Source organism: Cavia porcellus, unplaced genomic scaffold, assembly GCF_034190915.1.
Source record: "Cavia porcellus strain 051 isolate PalLab524CR breed Dunkin Hartley unplaced genomic scaffold, mCavPor4.1 scaffold_8, whole genome shotgun sequence".
In the NCBI taxonomy this organism is placed as follows: domain Eukaryota; kingdom Metazoa; phylum Chordata; class Mammalia; order Rodentia; family Caviidae; genus Cavia; species Cavia porcellus.
Window position 1 is genome coordinate 9,846,636 of NW_026947491.1, and position 18,026 is coordinate 9,864,661.

An 18,026-nucleotide genomic window follows, 5' to 3' on the forward strand; every position below is an offset into this window, starting at 1 on the left:
TCAAACTTTATAGAACCCTTGCTAGCAGATTGGCTAGGAACTAGCTACAAAGAGTGCTGTGCACCAAGCCAAAGAGAGTTTGAATTTCATTCTGAAAGTTACGGAGCTCAGTGAAGATTTTAAGCATAGGAGTGATATGCATGGAGTCAGGGTTAAAGAAACTCTGCTGGTGACAGTTTGAAGGATAGGAGGACAGAGTGTTGACTGGATACAAAAAATACCTTCAGCACTTGGCCACTAGCGGTAGCTCAGGTAGAGTGCTTGCCTTGCACGTGGCTTGACCTGGAGCTTGGTCCCCAGCACCACAAGACTAAATTAAGACATTGAAAAACAAATAAGACAAAGATGTCCTCAGTGTCAGAACTAAAGCGCAGTGCAGGAATGAGAAAGTGAGCAGAGGCTCTACCCAGAGATATCAGAAGCAAAGTTCAGGGATCTTGGTTGAGCCAAGTGGGATCCATGAGTAATTTCAGCCTTCTCCTTTCTACAAGACAGAGGGAGATACTGCTGTGCCTCTCTGTTCAGTTCAGGTGTCTTGACGTAGTGAACATAGCTGGTTGGAGTTCTGCGCTTTTGGTTGATGCCATGCTGTGAGTTCAGCTTGGTGGTTAGTTTTGACTCTTGCTGCGCAGCATTAATTGCTTCAGGTTCTGTGAGCAGGACGTGGCGTTACACAGAGACACACGCCTTAATCCATATTTTCATTAGCTAGGAGCTGAATAACCAGGTAAATTTTAACTTGTTACTTTTTAAAGGCTTTAACATGTGTGTTTCAATTCTCATCTGGGAAAGAATTTTTTCAAGATTTTTCTCTGCTTTGCTTCTGAAAGATTTCACCCATCATTCTGAATACTGTGATGACAATAATGGCTGCCATGTCTCCAAAGACGAAAGAGGATGAATCGAGAGACACATCCAAGGAAATGGAAAGTCTTTGGGATATCAAGTCTATTGATGATTATAATTCTTGGTTTCTTGGTGTTGACATGGCAACCGAAGCAACAGAAAGTTTCAGAGCGATGGATCATCCACTGATAGTGGAAAACTGTGCTGTTGCTGTGGAATCGGTCCAAGTCACTCTAGAATGTGGCCTTGGGCACCGAACTGTGCCTTTACTATTGGCAGAGTCCAAGTTTTCAGGAAATATTAAGAATTGGACTTCCCTGTTGGCTGCTACTGCTGATGTGACACTGCAGGTATGGAGACGTGGTGGAGTACCCCAAGGGCAGCTGCCTAAAACACTGTGGGGTTAAGACTCAGGTTCTGTTGTTGCCTGTTTGTTTTGTTCTCTTATAGTTTGTTTGTGCATGATTGAATTAGATGATATATGTGAATAGATACATATGCTGACATTCAGTTTGTGGCTGTGTAACTGTATATGTGGTAACTGTTTTTAAGAAGTCTTGTGCTAAATGATTTATGACAAGAAATAAAGGGATAAAGGGAAATACATTCTTTTTAGGTACTTTTTTGTGTCTTTAGGCAAGTGGTTTTGAATGGCTATTACTGTATCGTATTACTTGTTTTCCTGCTTGTTCCAGAATTGCATAATTAAGGTTGAAAACTGACCTTTTATAATTCTGTGCCAGGTTCACTATTACAATGAGATTCATGCTGTGTGGGAGCCATTGATCGAGCGAATAGAGGGGAAGAAACAATGGAACTTAAAGCTTGATGTAAGGACACAGTAAAGCATCTTTGTATGGAGCGGCACTGCACATGTTCATTGATGTTCTTTAATTTGGTTCTTGTCAAGATGTAGTCCAGAACCTGTGGAGCCCTTTTATTGTATGCGTAAGATAGAAAATGATTTTATGTGTATATTCAGACATTATATATCATTTTAATTTTCATCCTCATGAATGTGTGATGGAGTTTTCGGGAAAGTACATGAGTGTGATTCTGTAGGAGACTGCAAAGCAGAGATGAGACCACCTGTCTTTTAAGCAGGCACTGAAGAAGTTTATTAATGTCCTTTATCTCACTATTTGTATTTTAAAAATACTTTTCACTAAAATGTTGTCTTGTATTAACTTAGTTTTGGATAAATATTAAAGTTTTTCTCAGTTTTCATTTCTAATAGAATATGTATTGGTAGATAAACGAAGCTTTCATAAATGAAGCTCTTTGAGATAATGATTTTTTTAAGGGTATAACTAAAAATCTTATGAATCACCACTAATTTATGGACTTTCCTTATTATCTCTTCCTGGTATTTTTCCAAGTGTGTCAGAATCCTGGGTTGCAGAGCCTGGTTTTCTCGAGTACCCAGTGTGTGAGCTGGCATTAGCAGATTGTCCCAGAGCACTTCTCTAGAGCGGCCTCACGGGGCTGTTACACGTGGATGCTGACAAAGAAGATTCTAACTTGTGTCCTGTGTGCTCCAAATGAAGTAGAACTAGTATTTCTGGCCTCCCTCTCTCTGGCATAAGGACAGTAACCAGAAATCGTGGCTTTTGCAACTCTGTTAGAACAAAACCATGAATATGGCAATAGCTGGAATCTGGGGGCTGGTTGAAAGCTTGATATTACTTATTTATAGATGTTACCAATAAAAAGCAGAAGATAAGAAAGTATTATTTCTAGATGATATTCTAATAAGGACAGATTCAGACTTCAGGATCACCTTTTATTACTGATCAACTCATAGTTACTAGCTGGGCAGTACCGGATGATTAGATGGGATCTTGGGTGGGAGGTATGCATGGAACAGGTTCTGTGGCTGACAGAGTTCAAAGCATTTCCCCAGAGTAGACTCTGTGCTGCGCTCACCTCACCTGAGCAGAGGAAACCTCTGAATAGCTTTGAAAATGATGCTTTGGAGGAGCCTTACTATAAAGTGCCAGCTTAGGAAAATTCAACACTATTGACTATCTTAGATTTGTTATTAACTGGCTGTTTAAATTTTTATGTTATAGGTAAAGAAGAACCCGATCCAGGATAAAAGTTTGATACCAGGAGATGATTTTATTCCTGAGCCCAAAATGGCAATTTATATTTCTTCAGCAGACACAATGAATATAACAATATCCAAAACGTGTCTCAATGTTTTCAGCAATTTAGCAAAAGTATGTGTAGCTCTTATTTGGAATATTTCAAGTAGAATTTAAGAGTGAAAGGTACTGTATACATTCTTCTGTGATCAAAATTAGTTTCAGAAATGTGTATGCATGGGAAAGTGTTTGAAAGAAATGTACATTTTGTAACTATCTCATGATGGCATTACATTCCTTTTCAGGGTTTTTCGGAGGGCACTGCTTCTACTTTTGATTACTCTTTAAAAGACAGAGCTCCGTACGGTCAGAAATGCTGTAGGTGTTCCCAGGAAGGTGCAGCTCAGTCGTAACCTGAGAGTGATGGGCTCCCCAGGGAAGAGCGATGTCTATGGTGTGGATGCCGGTCAGCATCTGGAACTGGAGTATGCCAGCACGGAACCTTCCTCTCAAGGGAAGCTGTCTGTGCTGAGCCGTCAGGAGAGTTCCTTCTTCACGCTGACTTTCGGTATGCTGCGTTTTACTTCAGGAGCACCTTAAGAATCACTGTGGGCTTAGTTTTGATAAAATATAGAAAAATATTTTGCTGCATACTTATTTGGGAAAAAACACTTGTAAAAACTTGGATTAAATAGTTGATACTTGTTTCTTGTTTTGGGATGATAGCAGTCCCAAAATAGTGAGAATAATTAAGTACTGTTACAAGAAAGTTGTTGCTGGATAGTTGAGAGAATAAGAAATCTGTCACATTTTGTTTGTTTTCGTATATTTAAACTGACTTGCTCAAATTATCTAGGGTCAAAAATTTTGTATCAGTAATAGTTTTTCTCTTTTTTAAAACCCTGTATTTTAGAAAAGTATTTCATGGTGATTATTTCCAATCACGAGAAGAATACTCTTGTCTTTGTTTTGGCAGGGTAACTATTCTGATGGAAACATATTAGTAAATAAATATTTAGAATTTTTTTCACTTGTCCTCTGCCTTAGTACCACATGGATACACAGAGGTTGCCAATGTCCCTGTTGCCCGACCTGGATGGCAGTTGTACAATGTGCGGAATCCCCACGCCAATTACTCAGACTCCATCTTGGTACAGATTGATGCCACCGAAGGGAATAAAGTCATCACCCTCCGCTCTGCGCTGCAGGTGACTTTAAAGTGAAGTGTATACTGTTCAGTTCTCAGTGTAACTCATTTTGGAATATCGCAACACAGCATTACATCAGTAATGATGTCATTTCTATTCCCTAATTTGCTTTTGTAATGTTCTTTATTTTAAATGGTTAATAAAATTTTTAAATTTAAAGCCCATTTTTGTATCTCCTCTGTTTACCATTAATGAAATATTTTTGCGTATTTCTTTAAGAATTGATGAAAATTATAATTACAGTTGATTGTCACATAGGATAACATCATTCTCTTTGTATATCACTTGGGGTTATATTTTTTGAGCGTGTAACAAGGACTGTTAAAATGAGCTATTCTCCTGAAAAAAAATTTTGGCGTCTTAGTCTGTATAAATATTTCCTTTTCAGGCCAGAGATTTAGCTCAGTAGCTCAAGCGCTTGCCTGGTAAGCACAAGGTTAAGAGTTTGATCCCTGGTACCAAAAAATAAAAAAATTTTTTTTTCCTTTTCTACTGGTAAGCCTTTACCAAACATTTTTCTTTTTCTGTGTATTATTTTAGGTTTTAGTATATGATCAGCAACAGAATATTTCTCCCTAATACAGTGTAAGATAAAAAACGAAACAATACAATGTATATCATACTGTGGTCAAGAAAAGATAGTAATACTGGTTTTCTTATATTCTTTTGCTGTCCTTTTTTATTTAATCATGTGATTTGATCATTTGATTGATCAAAAATTATAATGGAGAAAATGTAATTAGAATCTTTAAAACAATACTATTTGGATGACAGTAATATAGATTAACAGTAAACATCAGCTTACAATATGTAGATTATGTGAATATCTGAATTTTAGGCTGATAGTTAATAGTCCTAATATGTATGTAGCCTTTAAATATCCTAAAGTTTCAATTGTTAAGGGAAGTATCTTCCAAAATTCTGTTTAAAACATTAGTTATATAGTGTATGCAGCTAATGATTTTCCTTTTAACTTATGTTTTTAAAGCTAATTATATGTATTTTTGTCCAACAGATTAAAAACCACTTCTCTGTTCCATTTATTATCTATAAACTGGTTAAGAATGTTAAACTTCTGGAGCGCATTGGAACAGTCAGCCCCGAAGAGGAGTTCCATGTCCCTTTAGAGTCGTATAGGTGGGTACTTCTTTCAAAACATTAAATTTTTGAAAATTCACTGAATGGGGTTTTTACCTTTATGAATTGGAGATAGTGAAGAATATAACTTCATATAATTATTATCTAAAAACATGTAAAACCCATTTTAAAGACATGGTTTATTCTGTAGAAAAATAAATATTGAATTTATCAAATGGACGCAACTTTTTTAATGGTTTAGACTTTTCTGAAATCTGTATTTACTGGATAGCCTTTATATTTGGAATGAAAATATTTTTCAGTCACCTTTGTTCACATAGGTTTTTGTTTTTTCCCGCAGAGTGTTCCTCTGTGAGTTAGCCATGAGATTTTATGCACATTCTCCACCCTGCCTGAACCATGTTTCCTTACCTGTAAAATAGAGTGACCATTGTTGACTTGCGGTTTGAATGAGGCTGTTGCTCCTGGGTTCTCAGGAGCCTCTTTGCCCACATGGGCTTGCTTTTCTGCAGATCTCAGTTGTTTATCCAGCCAGCTGGGGACTTAGAGCATCAGTACAAAGAGTCGACCACCTACATCCCCTGAAAGGAGGAGCTGCACAGGAGCAGTTCCGTAACAGGCAGGCTGCAGTGTCCGGCGGTGCAGCGCAGCTTCCTGCCGCTAGTTGTGAACACGGTTGCCGAGCCGGACGAGTTGAGCCACATCAGCGCACACGGGGAGGATTGGAACCCAGCGTACATCATTCACCTCTACCCTTCTCTCACACTGCGGAATCTGCTCCCCTATTCCCTAAGATACTTACTGGAGGTGTGTCTCTTGTATTTGGTTTGGATTCCAGCATTGCACAAAGTGAATTCTAGTTTATTTCGTGGTATTTTTAGCTGAAGTCAGTGTTTTGTATACCATACTTACAGTGTTTTAAAAGTGTTAATGAAAGCAAGACTGGAACTAGCATCTGCTTTGTGTTAGGCACTGTCCTGTGACTTCACATGTTTAATCCTTCTATGGTGGATATTAATGAACCTCTGTACTGCTGGGGAAACTGAGTCATGCAGGGGTTACATAGGCGGCCAAGTCTCACAGCTAGTCAGTGGAAGAGCTGGGATTTATGCCTGTGTGGTTTGGCTCCTTGTTCTTTACCACTTTCTCTGTTGCATCTGCCATAAATTTAAGAGCCATTATTATTACTTTATTAATTTAAGTAAAATTTTCATTATTTGCAAAGGAGAAAATCTAATGAGAATATTTCACCTTAAAGTTTTACTTATGTATTTATGAGTCAGTAGCTCACTTAGTAGTGCTGGCTGGCCTTGAATTCACTGTGGACTGAGACTCACAGTAATCCTCTTGCCTCAGCCTCCCAAAGTACTGGGTTACATAAAGTTTTTATTCTAAAGTTAATATTACAATTATTTAGTCCAAGGTTTCTACTAAAAATAACAGAATTACTGTCTTGGGAAATAATAAGCAGCATTTTGTAGCAGTGGTATATGGTAAATATTTTAAAGTTTGTACATACTATGTTATATTAAGATGCAGAAACTGTAATATCAGGTCTTGGAGTATAGCTCTGTAGTAAAGAGTTCGCTTTAGCATGTGAGAGACCTTGAGTTCAAGCCCGAGCATGGTGCAAAAAACAAAAAAAACTGGTTACCTATGTTGTTATTTTCTGTTACCTAGTCATGAACTATTTCTGAATTATGCAGTTAATTAAATCAACTGAATAGTGGATAAAGAGAAGAATAGTTTATAAATAAAAAGTATAAAATAATAAGGTGTTCGTAAGGGAGCCTGATTTAGGTATTGTTAGTATGCATTTTAAAAATAATTCACCTTGCTTACATAGCTTGCTAGAGCAGCGGACCGCTGTCACTTTCCTTTTTCCCCCTGCAGGGGACTGTCAGGCCTGGTGTGTGACTAGCAGAGGAGCTGAAGACCAGGCCATCAGGTGGCGTGTTCAGTAATGCCGTGCTAGTGGCCAGCCGCCAAGGTCCCTGAGTAAAGGAATCCAGCCTTGGATTCTTGTTGTGGATGCATTTTTTTTTCTTCTCAAAACTCCTGGCTGCTGGCCTATTAATGGCCAAAGACAGTTCCTGCCTTTGTAAATGTGGTCTGTGTTTTCTTTTTAGTCCTTGGTAATTGCGGCATGCACAGTATATAAACATGGTACTTTGTGGAAGACTTGGCAGGAAACCTGCTTCTTGCAGAGTCTAGCCGCTGTGTAGAATACAGGTTTTGTATTTCAAAGATGTTGCTAAACAGACTTGGTTTGTGCGTGTGTTTAGGGAACAGCAGATACTCATGAGCTGGCAGAAGGCAGTACAGCAGATGTCCTGCATTCCCGAATCAGTGGAGAAGTCATGGAATTAGTCCTGGTCAGATACCTGGGCAGAGACTGGACCGGTCATTTCCGCATATGTGACACGCTTCCCGAGTTCTTTCTTGTGTGTTTTACGTCTAACTCCAAAGAAGCAGTGACAGTTGACCTGTCGGTGCACGTCAGGCGAGTTGGCAACCGCATGGTGCTCTCTGTCTTTAGTCCCTACTGGTTAATCAACAAGACTTCTCGGGTCCTCCAGTACCGCACAGAAGACACTCACGTGAAGCACCCAGCTGACTTCAGGGACATCATTTTATTCTCTTTCAAGAAGAAGAACATTTTTAGTAAAAACAAGGTGTGTTTTTGTTGATAGAGTGAGTTAAAATACATGGCTTTCTAACCTGGAAACTTAGAAATTTGAAACTCAACCAATGCAATTGATATGAACTGAGTCTAAGGAGACTTTAAGGAAGGCAGAATCGAGTGGGGCCCTTGGGAACTAACAACATCAGGATCTCCAGGCAGAATAATTCTTTCTCTAGCGCCTGTAGGATTCCTTCTGTTCTTAAAGTCGTGTCAGATAAGACAAGCTTTATTTTGTATAACTGGCCAGTATTGATACAGCATTTATAAGAGGCTGGTATTAGCTGACCCTTTTGCCCATGAAGCATGAGCCAGGCCTTTGAGAAGCCTGGCGCTCGAGCCTGGTCTTTTGTGTCCTGGTCCTTTCTTTCTTCTTCAGACTCACTTGGCTTTCCTCACTTGTGTGCACTCGACCCCATGCTGCCCATAGACTTCTGCATATGCTGTCCTCTGCCCAGATGACCACTCTGCTCTTTCCTTGTTTCCTTCCTCTTTCCTCTCCCCTACTGTTTATTCTTGAGCATTCTGTTCAGGCCTGGTATGGATGAAGATTTTCTGTTCCTTTAAAATGAGAGATACTCCATTATTATTCTCTCTCTCTCTCTTTTCTTATTTAAAGAGAAAAAAAAGGAAATAAAATTTAAAAAACAGCAGGAAAAGGGTACAAATAATACAGAATTTCAAGGAAAAAAATACAGTAAGATATCACTAGTTAATAGGTTACATATTGTCATCTTTGAAATAGTTGTCCAAATTATAAAATTAAAGCATGTAAAGTGAACATTCATACAATCAGATTGCAGACAGTGCCGTTCAATCATCCAACAAAAGTTCACTAATACGGATTTCCATTCTACACACTCAAACATACATGCAGTTATATCCCTTAGACCACCTTCCTGTCCTCTCTTTTTAATAACAATTATACTTTTTGGGTTTTTTTTTTCTCCCACAATTCTTATTATTTTTTTGGAGAGAATAAAACCTAACGTGGCTAAACAAAACAGAGTCGGTTAGAACAAAAGGATGGGCATAGTACATGTTGTAAAAATAGTTTTACAAGATGTTGCCATTAAGAGAACCTGGGCAATGACACATGATCTCTTACACTAATTTTTTTCTTTTGAGATAGGGTCTTACTATGTAGTCCAGGCTGGCCTCCAACTCTTAGTGAGCTTTCTGCCTCGAGGCCTCTTGAGTGCCAGGGTTACAGATGTGTGCCATAGGAGGCCCCAGCAGCAGTCTTCTCAAAATTGTTTACTCTCAAGAATACAATCGAGCCAGTTTCAGGTTTTCTGTGCTCTGTGTACACTGGCATTTTTTCAGTTCCCTACCCCAATCTGTATCTGCTGGCACAATGCTCTTCCCATGCGAACTGTGCTTCCCCTCCTTTTTTAACTCCTAGTTATCCTTCGGGTCTGAGTGAAACCTCACTTTCTCTAACGCCTAAGTCAAATATTCATCATGCCGCGTCCACATTTGTGCGAGTATCTGATCTGTGTGTTTTCCCTACACTAAGTATAGGAGCGCCACCTAGAACGGACAGTTTCTGCCTCGCAGTTTAAGTGTTTCTGTTTCCTTTCCTGATTTTGGGACAGGGTTTCCCTGTGCGTTCAGGCTGTCCTCGAACTCGCAGCGATCTTCCTGTCTCAGCCTCCCGACTGCTGGCATTACAGGCGTGCGCCACCACGCCCAGCCTCGCAGTATTTTAATCGGAAGGATCACAGGTTGAATCCACGTCCATTCCTGCGCCCTGCTTCCCCCAGGCACGTCGCAGGCGGTCGCGCGTAGTAAGACGTCACTTCCTCCCGGAAGACGCTCCGGGAGACCCGCTGAAGATTCCTGTCACTTCTCAGAGCTTGCCCACCGGGAACATGGCCCTGCCGCCCTTCTTCTCCCCGGCCCGCCCCGGCCCGCCGCCCCCTCAGCCGCCGCCTCCTGCTCCTTTCGGCTGCCCGCCACCGCCGCTACCCTCCCCGGCTTTCCTGCCGCCCCTTCCCCAGCGGCCCGGCCCTTATCCGGGGACCTCCGCCCCCTTCCTTCAGCCTTCGCTGGGTCTGCAACCCCGGGTCCCCGCGGAAGCCTCCCGCCGCGGCGGTGGCGGTGGCAGTAGTGGCGGTTTCTACTCGGTGCCGCCCCCGCCGCTGCCTCCGCCGCCGCCCCAGTACCGGCCCTTCCCGGGGACCGACGCCGGCGAGAGGCCGCGGCCGCCGCCTCCAGGCCCGGGGCCGCCCTGGAGCCCGCGCTGGGCAGAGGTGCTGCCGCCTGCTGATGAGCTCGGGGACGCGGCGCTGCAGCGCCTGCGCGACCGCCAGTGGCTGGAGGCGGTGTTCGGTGACCCGCGGCGGGTGGGCTGCCGGGTGCCCCGGCGCGCGATCCCCGGGCCCAGCCTGGGTGAGGTGCGCGCGCGGCTCCGCGGTGCTCTGCGCCTAGTGCGGCGTCTGCGGGGCCTGGGCCAAGCCCTGCGCGAAGCCGAGGAGGACGGCGAGGCCTGGGCACTACTGTATGCCCAGGTCGCGCCGCTGCGCACTGACCTGGCGGAGCGGCTGCAGCCTCTGTCTCAGGCCGCCTATGTGGGCGAGGCGCGTCGGAGGCTGGAGAGGATCCGGCATCGCCGGCTGCGGCTACGCGAAAGGGCCCGGGAGCGCGAAGCCGAGCGGGAGGCGGAGGCCGCGCGGGCCGTGGAACGCGAGCAGGAGATTGACCGCTGGAGGGTCAAGTGCGTGCAGGAGGTGGAGGAGAAGAAGCGGGTGAGAGCGGTGGCCGCTCAGTGCCAGAGGGATGGTGGCTGCGGTTTGGAACCTACGCTTAGCTCTTTGCTTGTAACATCAGAAACAGCTACCGCTACCTTTCCACATCGAACTTATATTAATTGCTCATTCATGATGTAGAGCACACAAGACAAAAGCTCCACATTGGACAGTTCCAATCCTGTAAGCACAAATTATAAGATTACACAATTGCAGACTGGGAGGACAGGTCACCTGCACCGTGCTGTGAAGTTAATACCCAACGCTTAACAGGTGTTTTGATTCTTTTGTCTTGCACTGCTGCAGATGGTCATTTCCCTGGTAGTGGAGGTTAAACCCAGGCGCCCTTTACTGAGCTGCATCCCCAGTCACTTTTATTTCGAGATAGTGTCTTACAGAGTTGTCCAGAACCAGCCTCGAATTTGTAATCCTGCTTTAGCCTCCTGAATAGCTGGGATTACAGGTGTGCTCAGGGGCACTTCAGCTCTAAACGATTTTAAGAACACAAGAAAACTTGAGAGCCTACCTCCAGGAACTTACAGCCTAATTGGCTCATCGCTATACTAATAGTGACTTCCGCAGGATTTGTCTGCAGGTTTTACACCATATGTTTCTAGATTCAGCAGTGGTCTTTTTGAACACTCTATATTATACTCCCGAAGGTGTTCCCTAAAGCCACTGCATACATGAAGTCATTTTGTAGCAACCCTGAGAAATAAGAAGAATTACCCCAGTTTTATAGATTAGAAATTGAGTCCTAGAGATTAATTTACCAACCAACACATAACCAGTTTGTGGCAGTTTTGCTTCAAATTTAAACCCAAGTTGTCTGATTCCAAAGGCAATTTCAAGATAGGCTCAAGGAGAAGCCCGAAATTGGTGAAGTGTGTTCAAAGCATTCTCATGACTTCTGAGTGCCGCTGCACCTCTTTTCCTCCTTCCTGTGCTCTCTCTAGTGGCCTGTCTCCTTGTGTTGCTACTGCTCTAGAATCTGACGGACTTTGTGATCACTGCACCACGACCATCCCTCATAGGTTCTAAGCTTCCAAAGGGTCGTGGTGCTATAACACAGCATTTGTTAGGATTTCAGCTGCAGATGCTTGGAGGAGTCTGTGGAAGGGACATGGAATCTCCTGGAGGAAGGTTTCCCAGGTGCTGCACATCTGAAAGAGTCTTGAAAGAAGTGTTCAAGCCAAGTGAAAACAACGGGCACAACCATAATCCAAACTGAGGAGTGCAGCAGTGGGCTGTTGGTGTTAATAGTCGCAGTGTAGGCAGAGAGAACTTTAACCAAGAGGATAAGGATACTGGAAATAGAATCCCTTGAGGAGTGGGGATTTGAGCCAACTCAAGAATAGGATTGTGGTCCTCAAAAGGTTGGGCATGATTCTTTGTTTGTTTTGGTACAGGGACTGAACTCATAATCTAGCACTTGCCAGGCAGTTGTTTATGCCACTGAGCTAAATCTCCAGCCCCTGGTCCTCAAATGTTTGGAAGCAGGCCACCTGCAGGAGGTTCTGGTGACTTTAGAGCAAAGCAGCACAGGTTGCGCAGGTTTTCACACAGAGACCTCTGTAGAGTCCCATTTGAATCTTCACCCAGGGCTTGAAGCATCATGTTAAATCTGCATTTTTAACAAGAAAGCCCCAATTTAACAAGATAAGATGGATGTGGATGCTCCCTGGACCACACTATGAGAAACCCTGAGAGAAGTAAAAGCTGGGTGCTTGTGTAGACAATGCAGACAGGAGAGCGTTTCCTTTCAGAAGGGTGCACAGTCTGTGCAGGGGAGTGTGCCCATGTAGAGGGGCGCTATGCCAGGCCTAGGAAACTGAGACATGGATTCAATTGAGTCTCAACCTTGGGGACTGTCTGGTCCTCTGAAATTCATTACTTGGCAGCCATAAGTTCCACTGTACGATCATTACTAATACAAGGTCTTGTGGGCTCGGTTTCTCCTCCAGGAACAGGAACTCAAAGCTGCTGCCGATGGTGTTTTATCTGAAGTGAGGAAAAAACAAGCAGACACCAAAAGAATGGTGGATATTCTTCGAGCCTTGGAGAAATTGCGGAAACTGAGGAAAGAGGCTGCAGCAAGGAAAGGTAACTGTGGTTTTGCATTTCCGCTTACATTTCTTCCCTTTTCCTTCCTCTTTGTCCTGGTATCTCTTAATCCAAAGTATTTTTGTAAGAATTTAATATGTGTTTTTTTTTTTTTTCCTTTTTTGAGAGAATCGCTGTGTAGTTCAGGCTGGCCTAGCCTAGAGCTCATTGTGTAACACAGGCTAGCCTTGCATTTGCAGCCTTGAAGGTGGGGTAGTATATACTAATTCTAAGCAAACTCCTGCTATAGGTTGGACATCCAGACTGCTTGTTAGAACATGGATTCTGAGGTGAGAAAAAAGTTGTGTCTAAAATGCCATCAGCAGAGCCAGGCATGGTGGCGCACGCCTGTGATCCCAGCACTTGGGAGGCTGACACAAGAAGATTGTTGTAAGTTTGAAACCAGCTTGGGCTATAGAGTGAGCTCAAGGCCAGCCTGAACTATATAGTGAGACTCTGTCTCAAAAAGACCAAAAAAAAAAAAAATGCCATCCACTCTCTTTTCCCAGGGGTCTGTCCTCCAGCCTCAGCAGACGAGACTTTTGAGTACCATCTTCAGCGACTGAGGAAGCTCATTAAGAAACGCTCCGAGCTATACGAAGCAGAGGAGAGGGCCCTCAGAGTGATGCTGGAAGGAGAACAAGAGGAAGAGAGGAAAAGAGAATTGGAAAAGAAACAGAGAAAAGAAAAAGAGAAATTTTTACTTCAGAAACGTGAAATTGAGTCCAAGTTATTTGGGGATCCAGGTAAGTTCCTGTGAACTTATGGGGGAAAAAAAAGAAGGAAACTACTGAATTGGCAGCTCCACAACATGGGATCTTATTTTAAGAGGGGAAACCAACACATGGCGTCTTCTGATTGGAGATTCTAGACCAACGGTGGGGAACCCATACCACACAGGCTGCAGCCAGCTGTTGATTATCACTGAAAGGTCGGACAAGTTCGCAGCAGTGTTATAGACTGTGCGATGGAAGACACGCATACAGATGAAGTACACTTAGGACTGGGGATGTAGCTCAGGGGTAGAGTTACTTGCCTACTATGGGAAGACTCTGGGTTCCATCTCAAGTGCCAGGAAATACAAAAAGCAACCAGACAGAACAATAGAAACACACTGCTCTTAGCCAGCGTGACTATGTGGTATTGTGCCTTTTCTCTTTCAGACGAGTTCCCCCTTGCTCACCTCCTGCAGCCTTTCCGACAGTATTACCTCCAGGCCGAGCACTCCCTGCCAGCGCTCATCCAGATAAGGTCAGGGGCTTGTTCTTCCTGTCGCCTTTCCCTGGGGTAGCATTAGAAGCCTTTGATGAGGCGTCTACTTGTTGAAGTCTGTTACTTCAGACTTCAGAGTTTCCCTTGGGTTTATGGTGTTGGCAAGTCTCAAGAGTGCACGCATTCTTTTTCAGTCCTCATGCTTTGCAAGAGGCCATCTCCATTTTAACAGGTGAAAAAGGTGAAGCTCGGGCTGTGACCTAGTATTGTGTATGTAGCCCTCCTTCTGACTTTGAAAGCAATGGCTTTGTTTTTTAATTCTCTTATGGTACTAAACGCACTCAAGAAGAGAAGCCATCTCAGGTGTGTGCGGCGGAAACTGCTAAGACCTAGGCTGACTTCCAAGCTCCTGCAGGTCCTAGCCCAGGGAGTGGGAACAGGGCTCTTCCCTGGGTCACCAGTTACTGTTGAGCTGGAGAAGTTCTCAGGTCTCCAGCTGTAGAATGGAGCCGCAGCCCAAATGTCACCTCAGGCTATGGCAGCAGTGCTCTTCCTGCCTGCAGTCTCTTGAGAAATTCAGTGGGTAAAACACATGTATGAATGGGGTCCCCAAGGTAGATTGTTGCTTAGAAGCAATTTGTTGTTTTATGGACTCCCCAGAACATCTTAGGGGAATTTTCAGTATGATTTGAAAATTCCCCAAATAAAGTGATCTCTAAGTTCTCTTTCTGAAGGGCTAACAATTTGTGATTCTCTTGAAAGAATGTTCTTTTAGGGGCCGGAGGTTTAGCTCAGTGGCTGACATAAGCTAGGGTGTGAGTTCACTCCCCGCTACCCAAAAAAAAAAAAAAAAAAAGATTAAAAAGAATGCTGTTTAGCATACCAACTTTATTTCCTGGAAAGAGTTTATTTTGGGCCAGTATATGACTTTTAGCTTTGAAATGTTCATAGATTCAGTCCTCATTTTTCATAGTAGTTGCATTCTGTAAAGTTGCTGTGAAGGCTATAATACAGAGTACTGAACCACTGCTTCTCTTGGGGTTAGGTAGATTTCTGAGAGCCTCTGTTTACATTTTTGTCCACTGACCAGCACCTGTTTCGTGTGCATTTCTGTTTCGAGGCACTTGATTTAATATATATATTATCCTCATGGCTGACAGCACTGTGACCTGTGCCTGCATGAAGCTTACACTTGAGTTTTCTCCACAAGGCCTGTCATGGCTCTAGGACATTAACACCATGACCCTAGGGGGCCATTTTAACCAGGAAAATCGTTGGTGAAAAACACAGAAATGTGCAAAACATGGTACTAAACTGACCACCAAAAGGACACTTATTCCTGGTGTGAGAGCTGAAAAGAAGGCACAGTGAGTGTCACCTTAGCTCAGATATACATTTGGTAACTCAGATTTTTTGCCATTGTTTGCCTCCAAGCATGGGTGAAGTCGCCAAAAGTGATGATTTAGGGGCCACCACTTCATTTTACTGAGTAGGCGAATTTGCAGATGCAGAACCTAAACATAATGAGGATTAACTGTGTTAGTTAATTGGTTTTCTGTAACAGTTTGTAAGTTCGTCAGTTTTTCTCCTAAATGTGTTCATTTAAGAAATGTGAACTTGGGCCTGGGGATTTAGTTAGTGGCATAAGTGCCTGCCTTGCAAGCAGGCAGTCATGAGTTTGATCCTTGGTACCAATAAAAACTTACAAAAAAAAAAAAAGAAAGAAATGTGAGCTTGCACATAATTCCTAGAAATCAAGTTGTAATAAGAGGTTAGTGTAGTGTATCATTCATTTGAAAGCTAACTTCTAGGAACAGAATGTTTCATTGCTGAATGTTTTGCTTGGAAAAAGGTGGAAATGAACTGTTGTTCTGTAATGTTCTCATGAAGGCATGACTGGGATCAGTACCTGGTGCCGGCCGATCATCCCAAAGGCAGCTCTGTTCCCCAAGGATGGGTCCTTCCCACGATCCCCAGCAACGACATCTGGGCATCCGCCGTGAAACTGCAGTAGGCTGGAAGCTCCAGGTGCATGGTGCGGCCGTTGCTCCCCAGCTGTGAGGGTCATGGTGCTGCCTTCTGCGTTGTGTACTGTACTGAGTTCCTGGACTCCGTGTGGCATGGCTGCAGCCTGAAGCTGCTCTTCTGTGCTCTGTCTTGGCCAGAGCTGCCTCTTGAATGAGGAGATTCATGACATTTTTCACTCCAAATTCAAATTTATTAAACAGGTGTTTGCTACAGGAGGACAGTGATTTAAACACCAAACATTGTCTGCAGAATCCAGCTGTGGGTTAGCAAGAAAGGACACCATCCACTTGAGAAATACGTCCTTGGAAGCTCTTTGGCGTGAGATATTAACACCTTTGCCCCTCTTCTGTTGGTTCACATTGTTCAGTTGCTACATTATGCATTACAGGGTTAAGAGATGGGGACCAAGGGCCACACTTTTCCAGAGTTTGTCTAAGCTCATAAATTGTGAAGTCAGGTGCAGTTAGCCTCACAGGCCCACAGTCCTGAGTGCCTGGTTTAACACACCCCCCCCCTTTTGCTCTTGGATGAGATGCAGGCTGCCGAGGAATTGTACAGTGTACATCTGGTGCCTGGACCACCTTGCCTCCACCTGCACTACTGAGGCAGAGCCCAAGAAAAAGTTGGCATGGACGGAGAACAACCGGTCCTTTCTCATTTTACTGTCACACTTGCTCTAAAGTGCACATTATATATGTTTGTTTGGCTTTTATGTAAGATTTTCCTGGCTTATTGTCTGTGTGGTGGCAGCAGCAGCCTCTGTTCTTCTACCGGTTTAGAGAGAATACCATCTTGAATGAATTTTACTTTCAAGAATATGAGTGCTGTTGTAATAAATATCTTGTCCCACAATCTTTTACCTTTTAAAACTTAACTAAGAAAAATCTCAGCTGTATTCAAAAGTAAGAATAGTATAACCAGGCATGATAACACGTGCCTGTAATCCCAGCATTCTGGGAGGCTGAGGCAGGAGGACTGCAAATTTGAGGCATGCTTGGGCTACATAATAAGTTCAAGGCCAGCCTAGACTACGTAGTGAGCCACTCTGTCTAAACAACAAAAAAAAAAAAGTAAAGCAGTTTTTGCCATATGCCCATCATCCAGCTTCAAATAATTATCTCAATGCCAGTCATGGTTTCATCTATATCCCCCCCTTACCTTGTAATATTTTGAAGGAAATTCCAGATGTCAGTTTGCCGCACCCATGAATATTTCCACATGCCATCTTAAATTGTTTTTCTCATGTAACCACAATACCATTATCATATCTGAAGAAATGATTAGTGACTCTAATACCAAAACTCCATTGGTTCAGATTTCCTTTTAATGTATTTTACATTCTGTTCAGACAGAATTCATGCATTGTTGGTTGTTACATAGCTTTTCTTTTTTTTTTTTTTTTTTTTTTTTTAACATAGCTTTTCTATAGTTTCTCTTCCCTGCTCCCCATGGTGCACCATCATATTTTCTTTCTTTCTTTCTTTTTTTTTTTTTTTTTTGTCTTTTTCGTTTTTACCGGTACCAGGGATTGAACTCATGACTGCCTGCTTGCAAGGCAGGCACTTATGCCGCTGAGCTAAATCCCCAGCCCCCATTTTTTCTTTCTTGAAGAAATAGCATCTTTTTTCTCCCTGTCTCTGTGTAGTTTCCATCTTCCCAGTTGCGTTCTACCCTAGTAGGTCCCCTCTGTTCCCATACTTCATATAGGTCAGTGGTTCAACAGCTGTCCGGGAGTCCACTATAGTAGTCACAGCTGGTGAGCACTTAAAATGTCAGCTTGAACTAAGATAGGCATTACACATGCTCACGTAATTCTGTTGGGTACCACTGATTAAAGGCTTGTTCGTGTTTAGTTTGGAATTTTATGGCACGAATGCTTTGTAATGTGCTATGTATTTCCATTTGGGGGGTCACTGATGTCTAGTGTTCTCTTTTTAGGGGATGTGTATGCATGTTGCTGGGGATTGAATCTAGGGCTGCACACACCTCAGTCAAGGGCTTTGTCACTGAG

General features: G+C 43.2%; 2 protein-coding genes across 2 annotated transcripts in view; both read left to right on the top strand.

The window, feature by feature from the left end:
- LOC134477227 (intermembrane lipid transfer protein VPS13C-like) overlaps positions 1 to 7,013 on the top strand; it is a 39,656-nt gene extending 32,643 nt beyond the window's left edge. Inside the window, exons 17-23 of the mRNA XM_063254325.1 lie at positions 831 to 1,196; positions 1,590 to 1,676; positions 2,919 to 3,068; positions 3,239 to 3,501; positions 3,981 to 4,141; positions 5,157 to 5,278; positions 5,752 to 7,013. The gene's annotated coding sequence lies outside the window, so the exon portion shown is untranslated. The remainder of the gene's footprint in view (positions 1 to 830; positions 1,197 to 1,589; positions 1,677 to 2,918; positions 3,069 to 3,238; positions 3,502 to 3,980; positions 4,142 to 5,156; positions 5,279 to 5,751) is intronic.
- Positions 7,014 to 9,718: 2,705 nt separating this feature from the next.
- Positions 9,719 to 17,875, top strand: Pdcd7 (programmed cell death 7). Its single transcript, XM_063254326.1, has 5 exons — positions 9,719 to 10,672; positions 12,637 to 12,775; positions 13,285 to 13,521; positions 13,939 to 14,026; positions 15,878 to 17,875. Exons 1-5 carry the CDS (start codon positions 9,797 to 9,799, stop codon positions 15,999 to 16,001), a joined length of 1,464 nt encoding a protein of 487 aa, XP_063110396.1. The 5' UTR covers positions 9,719 to 9,796; the 3' UTR covers positions 16,002 to 17,875.
- The last annotated feature ends 151 nt before the right edge of the window (positions 17,876 to 18,026 follow it).